General features: G+C 42.3%; 1 protein-coding gene across 1 annotated transcript in view; it reads right to left on the bottom strand.

The window, feature by feature from the left end:
- Positions 1-2,772: 2,772 nt before the first annotated feature.
- LOC149456201 (NXPE family member 2-like) overlaps positions 2,773-7,885 on the bottom strand; it is a 53,145-nt gene continuing 48,032 nt past the window's right edge. The window contains exon 5 of the mRNA XM_089685302.1: positions 2,773-3,449. Coding sequence (XP_089541428.1) covers positions 2,914-3,449 — 536 coding nt within the window. The 3' untranslated portion in view covers positions 2,773-2,913. The remainder of the gene's footprint in view (positions 3,450-7,885) is intronic.

The raw sequence follows: 7,885 nt of genomic DNA, 5'->3' as shown, positions 1-7,885 counted from the left end.
GTTTAACCCCTTGATTGCCCCCCCCAGTTAACCCCTTCACTGCCCTGCCACCAGTGTCACTGATCAGTGAACCAATTTTTACTGATCACTGTATCAGTGTCGCTGGCGACTTCCGATAGTGTTAGCGCCCCTCCAAGATAGCGCCAGTTTGCCCGCCAGTACACCAGTAATCCCGTTTAACCCCTTGATTGCCCCCCCCAGTTAACCCCTTCACTGCCCTGTCACCAGTGTCACTGATCAGTGAACCAATTTTTACTGATCACTGTATCAGTGTCGCTGGCGACTTCCGATAGAGTTAGCGCCCCTCCCAGATAGCGCCAGTTTGCCCGCCAGTACACCAGTAATCCCGTTTAACCCCTTGATTGCCCCCCCCAGTTAACCCCTTCACTGCCCTGCCACCAGTGTCACTGATCAGTGAACCAATTTTTACTGATCACTGTATCAGTGTCGCTGGCGACTTCCGATAGTGTTAGCGCCCCTCCAAGATAGAGCCAGTTTGCCCGCCAGTACACCAGTAATCCCGTTTAGCCCCTTGATCGCCCCCCCAGTTAACCCCTTCACTGCCCTGTCACCAGTGTCACTGATCAGTGAACCAATTTTTACTGATCACTGTATCAGTGTCGCTGGCGACTTCCGATAGTGCCCCTCCCAGATAGCGCCAGATTGCCCGCTAGTACACCAGTAATCCCATTTAACCCCTTAATCTCCCCCCCCCAGTTAACCCCTTCACTGCCCTGTCACCAGTGTCACTGATCAGTGAACCGATTTTTACTGATCACTGTATCAGTGTCGCTGGCGACTTCGGATAGTGTTAGCGCCCCTCCCAGATAGCACCAGTTTGCCCAATAGTGCACCAGAAATCCCATTTAACCCCTTGATTGCCCCCATCCCCCCCCCCCAGTTATCCCCTTCACTGCCCTGTCACCAGTGTCATTGATTACAGTGAACAGATTTTTACTGATCACTGTATTAGTGTCACTGGTGACTTCCGATAGTGTTAGCGCCCCTCCTAGATAGCGCCAGTTTACTGCTAATGCACAGCATTTTTTTTACCAAAAACATGTAGCAGAATACATTTTGGCTTAAATTTATGACTAACTTTGAGTTTACTATATATTTTTTATAGCTGAAAGTAGAAAATATTGTTTTTTTTCAAAATTTTTGTGTTTTTTTTTGTTTATAGCGCAAAAAATAAAAAGCGCACAGGTGATCAAATACCACCAAAAGAAAGCTCTATTTGTGTGAAAAAAAGGACATAAATTTTGTTTGGGTACAGCATTGCATGACCGCGCAATTATCATTTGAATTAGTGCAGCGCTGTATAGCAAAAAAAGGCATACATTACAGTATCTATACCATAGCGTGTAGACGCTATAACTTTCACACAAAGCAATCAATATACACTTATTAGGATTTTTTTTACTAAAAACATGAAGCAGAATACATTTTGGCTTAAATTTATGACTAACTTTGAGTTTACGATATATTTTTTATAGCTGAAAGTAGAAAATATTTTTTTTTTCAAAATTTTCGTGGTTTTTTCGTTTATAGCGCAAAAAATAAAAAGCGCACAGGTGATAAAATACCACCAAAAGAAAGCTCTATTTGTGTGAAAAAAAGGACGTAAATTTCGTTTGGGTACAGCATTGCATGACCATGCAATTATCATTTGAATTAGTGCAGCGCCAAACAGCAAAAAAAGGCCTGGTCATTAAGGGGGGTAAATCCTCTGGGGCTCAAGTGGTTAAAATAGTTTTTATCAGAATATCCAAACCTCTCAGAGTTCCCTGGTTCCTCCACATGGACTTCTATGAGGTTTTCCCAGATTCTAAAATGGCCACCAGATCACTTTCAGTTCCTCTATGCATCTGACACCCCTTCCCTTGACATGTTTCATCACCTGACTTAATCATAAGGGATGAAGATGCCAGACAAGAAGGATCAATTTATACCCCTCTCCAGCATGGTGCCGAGACCAAAACCGCCATGTTGGAGTGGGGAAACATAGAAGTCCATGTGGAGGAACCAGGGAACTCTGAGAGGTTTGGATATTCTGATACAGGCTATTTTAAAGAGGAATCATGATGTAAGCATATTCAATAAAGTATTTTAAATTGTATATGCGGGTTTACACTATGATTTATTCTATATATGGTGGGCATCGGTGGATTGGTGGAGATTCATGGTTATACTATATCTGGATGACATCTTGATTTGATCCATGAGGCTGTGATGATCCTTTGGTTGAAGCAGAATTTGTGATAATACCCTCGCCGGGAGGTGTAAAGGCATATTATTTACATATTTTTGGTAAGAGTATTCACTCCTTACACCATAGATGTGGACACAGTGTTTCACATGCTGTTTTTGGATGCATATTTTTCACTCGATTAATTCACTTGCACTGTTTTGACACTTTCACTTTTTTCACTATTTGTGATCACGCATGGTTGTTTGCATTTATCACATCTGTTTTATTTATATTTTATTTAAGATAATGCACTATGTGATTTTTCTTTTTATGTTGAGGTTTCTTTGTGAGCCATTGAAAGGCTGAATATGAACATTGATGATTGAAGTTGGCACAGAGTGACTTTTATAACATCATATTTATTTAATTTTATTTCTTATCTATTTTTGGACTGTTATATATATATTTTACATATATATATATATATATATATATATATATATATTTGTGTGATATATACTTTTGGGAATATTGGTATTCGCATATTCATATTCACAGTTTTTACACTTTTTGGGGGAAAGTGTATCTTTATGCTATTTATAGCCTTATTGTATTGAATTATTCAAGGGATACCGTAAAATTCACATATATTATGATTATCACATATAGAAGAAAAAACTAGAACTTGTTTAAATTAATCATAATGTCTTTTGTATAGTAGCCTAACAAATGTAGGTCATCAACATTTTAACTTCATTCCCAATTACTGTATCTGAAGGGTGAATTGCATTGGAGTCAAATGCATTGGTCATATCCCATCCATTGACAAAACCCACATTTAGGTTAGTGAAAACGATTTCCATTATTGAATAATGAACAGAAGCATGAAAATCGCTTATGGCTTCAAAGTGTTTGTCCATCTCACCTGTATTCTCAGTCTTAATGATAACTTTAGTTTGTGGACTTCTTAGAAAGAGACGTTCAATAGCACGTCGTATATTAAGGAGCCTTTTAATGAAATAATAAGTGGGATATGCTCTAAAATGTACCCCTATATTTAGTATAATCACAGTACGCTGATCACCTCTAATTAAGTCAATTTCTCGAGTAATAGTGCGCTCCTCCTTCCAGGACTGATATGAGCCAGTGATGAATGGATAGGTGTGCCTTTTCCAGGATATCTTCATATTCCTTTTCAGGTCCAAATTTAAAAGCTGCTTTGACCAATTGTCATCATAAAGGTAGAATTGTGCCAATGCTGAGGGAAAAAAAAATATTTGAATTGAGAGCATACATAGAATGAAGTTACCTTTGTATATCTTATTTAATTTCTTGGTTGCCATAAAAAAATGTATATTATACAGTATATTACATATTAATATAGTTACGTATTAACCCCCATAAAACAAACATACAACACCAAGTCCACCCCCCCCTTCCTAGACTGCTCTCTTAGCGATCCAGATTTCTATCTGCTTTCCCTACATTCTTACCCTCTAGTTCAGGAGTGCTCAACCTGTAGCCCTCTGAGCCCTCTGGTGTGGTCCTCAACCTCAAACCAGGGATGTACGCTTCTAGTATATCCTGCAGGTTTGGTACACTTTCTACAGTTGTGGCCAAAATTATTCAACCCCCACTGAAATTGAGTGTTTTGGCCAGTTTGACATTGCTTTTGATCATTCAGTCATCTTGCTTACATTTACATTAAAGAGGCACTTGTAGGTCAGACAAATATAACATAACAGTTATAATGAAATAACCACAAATGTCTTTTCTGTGCTCACAGCATTATCAGTTTTATTCAACCCCCAAGTGACATTCAATCTTAGTACTTAGTACAGCATCCTTTTACAGTTATAACAGCTTTTAAACGTGAAGCATAGCTTGACACAAGTGTCTTGCAGCGATCTACGGGTATCTTCGCCCATTCTTCATGGGCAAAGGCCTCCAGTTCAGTCACATTCTTAGGCTTGCGCACTGCAACTGCTTTCTTTAAGTCCCACCAGAGGTTCTCAATCGGATTTAAGTCTGGTGACTGCGATGGCCACTCCAAAATGTTCCAGCCTTTCCTCTGCAACCATGCTCTAGTGGACTTGGAGGTATGCTTGGGATCATTGTCCTGTTGAAAGGTCCAACGTCTCCCAAGCCTCAGGTGTGTGACGGACTGCATCACGTTTCCATCCAATATCTCCTGGTACTGAAGAGAATTCATGGTACCTTGCACACGCTGAAGCTTCCCTGTACCTGCAGAAGCAAAACAGCCCCAAAGCATGATTGACCCTCCACCATGCTTCACAGTAGGCAAGGTGTTCTTTTCATCATAGGCCTTGTTCTTCCTCCTCCAAACATAGCGTTGATCCATGGGCCCAAACAGTTCTAATTTTGTTTCATCAGTCCACAGAACACTATCCCACAACTTTTGTGGTTTGTCCACATGGCTTTTGGCATACTGCAGTCGACTCTTCTTATTCTTTGGAGACAGCAAGGGGGTACGCCTGGGAGTTCTGGCACGGAGGCCTTCATTACGCAGTGTGCGTCTTATTGTCTGGGCTGAAACTTCTGTACCCACATCTGACAAATCTTTTCTCAGTTCCTCAGCAGTCACACGGGGACTTCTCTCCACTCTACGCTTCAGGTAGCGCACAGCAGTCGAAGTCAGCATCTTCTTTCTGCCACGACCAGGTAGCGTTTCAACAGTGCCCTTTGCCTTGAATTTGCGAATGATGCTTCCTAAGGTGTCTCTTGGTATGTTTAACATCTTTGCAATCTTCTTATAGCCATTGCCCTTCCTGTGAAGAGAAATCACCTCTTCTCTTGTCTTCCTGGACCATTCTCTTGCCTTCACCATGTTTGTAACCACACCAGTAAATGTCTAGAAGGAGCTGAGTATCACAGTCATTTTAAAGCTGCCTAATTGGTGCTTATTATGCTTGATTGCTGCTCGGTGACATCCACAGGTGTTTTCAATACCTGATGGAAAGCACCTGTATGAACCTCTGTTCTTCAGAGTGGTAGTCTTTAAGGGGTTGAATAATTGTGGCAATGAAGAAACCACATAAGAACCATTTACTACTGTATTACATAAACAATTGATGTCATTTTAGTTGCATTTGGGTAGTTACAACGTCCTTGTAGGATTTGATTCTGAATACAATTCCAAATGTACACTATAGTCCCTAAACCCCTTTACAGCATTGGGGGTTGAATAATTTTGGCCACAACTGTAAATGCACACCAAAACTCCTGAATGCAAGAGTTTTGGTATGCTTTCAGAAAGTGCACCATACCTGCAAGATATAATAAAATAAAAGTATGGCAAACCACAGCTAACCTGCAGTAAAGCTGCAGGTGCACTGTGCTGAACCCACAGCATGGCTGGATCTAGGGGGTGCTGGGGTGGGCTGTGCCCCCCCAGATTTCAGTTGTGCCCCCCCCAGGCTGGGTACCCCCTCCTCCCATGTATTTGTGCCACATACTCCCCCCCTCCCTGCACTCACGGCCAGCCACATCTAAAGTGATCAGTCTAGAGAGGAGAGAGTGGGGAGGAGATGCGGGCTCTTTGTGATCTCCCCTCCTATCATAACAGCAGGTTACATAGGATCACTATTACATCCCAAGGTACACGACTTCATTACACCTCCCCCCATCCACATATCCAAGAGTTGAGCAGTCTTTGGAGGAGTTGAGAAGAGTAATGAAGCCGTGTACCACCGGATGTAATAGCGATCCTATATAACCTGCTGTATGGAGGATAGCTGTTATGACAGGAGGGAAGATCACAGAGTTTCCGCATCTCCTCACTACTCCACTACTCCTGTGGTTTCCGCATGCAAGATTGGAGGAGGGGGAGCTCGTAGAGGATGGGTGGAGGGGTTATTTGTGCTGGGAAGGGTAATTGGGAGGGGAAGATGTTGTAGGAGACAGGATTGGGGAAGATTTGTGCTAGGAGTTGGGAATTTTGGGGCAAGGGGGGTTATGCTAGGAGGGGGAAATTGGGGGGGGGGGGGTTAATGTTAGCTGGGGGGAATTGAGGGTGATATGTGCTACTAGAGTGATTTGGGTATGGGGGATTTGTGCTGGGAATAGGTCATTTTTAGGTGGTTGTGCTAGGATGAGGAATTTGGGGGGGGGGGGGGGTTTGTACTAGAAGGGGGGATAGGGAAGGGAATATGTACTAGTAGGGGGGATTTGTACTAGAAGGGAGGATTGGGGAGGCATTTGTACTAGAAGGGGGATTTAGGTGGGAGGATTTGTACTAGGAGGTGGGATTTGGGGGGGAGGATTTGTACTGGGGGTAGGATTTGTGCTGAGATCGGGGTGGTTTAGGGGGGAGTATTTGAACGAGGATGGGAGATTTTAGGAGAGGATTTACACTAGGAGTGGGGATTTGGGGGAGAGGGTTTGTGCTAGAAATGGGGGGAATTTGTACTAGGAAGGGTGATTCTAGGAAAGAATTTGTACTAGGAGTGGGGATTTGGGGAGAGGACTTGTGCTAGGAGGAGGAGGAGGGGGATTTGTACTAGAAGGGGGAATTTGGTAAAGGATTTACTCTAGGAGTGAAGATTTGTACTAGGGGGGAATTGGGGAGAGAATTTGTACTAGGAGTAGGGCTTTGGGGGAGAGGGTTTGAACTAGGAGGGGGGATTTGGAAGTAAAGAGGATGTGCTAGGAGGGGTGATTTTTGGGCATGTAAGATTTGTTAAGGATTGTGGGGATTTGAGCTACAGTGGGGATCGAAAGTTTGGGCACCCCAGCTAAAAATTTGTATTAATGTGTATAAAGAAGCCAAGGAAAGATGGAAAAATCTCCAAAAGGCATCAAATTACAGATTAGACATTCTTATAATATGTCAACAAAAGTTAGATTTTATTTCCATCATTTACACTTTCAAAATAACCGAAAACAAAAAAATGGCGTCTGCAAAAGTTTGGGCACCCTGCAGAATTTATAGCATGCACCGCCCCCTTTGCCAAGCTGAGACCTGCCAGTGTCATGGATTGTTCTCAATCATCGTCTGGGAAGACCAGGTGATGTCAATCTCAAAGATTTTAAATGCCCAGACTCATCTGACCTTGCCCCAACAATCAGCACCATGGGTTCTTCTAAGCAGTTGTCTAGAAAACTGAAACTGAAAATAGTTGACGCTCACAAAGCTGGAGAAGGCTATAAGAAGATAGCAAAGCGTTTTCAGATGTCAATATCCTCTGTTCGGAATGGAATTAGGAAATGGCAGTCATCAGGAACAGTGGAAGTTAAAGCAATATCTGGAAGACCAAGAAAAATATCAGACAGAACAGCTCGCAGGATTGTGAGAAAAACAATTCAAAAACCCACGTTTGACTGCACGATCCCTCCAGAAAGATCTGGCAGACACTGGAGTTGTGGTACACTATTCCACTATAAAGAGATACTTGTACAAATATGGTCTTCATGGAAGAGTCATCAGAAGAAAACCTCTTCTACGTCCTCACCACAAAAATCATCGTTTGAACTTTGCAAATGAACATATAGACAAGCCTGATGCATTTTGGAAATAAGTTCTGTGGACCGATGAGGTTAAAATTGAACTTTTTGGCCGGAATGAGCAAAGGTACGTTTGGAGAAGAAGGGGCACAGAATTTAATGAAAAGAACCTCTGTCCAACTGTTAAGCATGGGGTTGGATCAATCATGCTTTGGGGTTGTGTTGCAGCCA

This window comes from Staurois parvus, unplaced genomic scaffold, assembly GCF_062004578.1.
Source record: "Staurois parvus isolate SC_StPar_1 unplaced genomic scaffold, SC_StPar_1.0 ptg000371l, whole genome shotgun sequence".
Classification (NCBI taxonomy): domain Eukaryota; kingdom Metazoa; phylum Chordata; class Amphibia; order Anura; family Ranidae; genus Staurois; species Staurois parvus.
The sequence above is the reverse complement of the archived record's forward strand: the minus strand, read 5'-3'. Positions and strand labels throughout refer to the sequence as shown.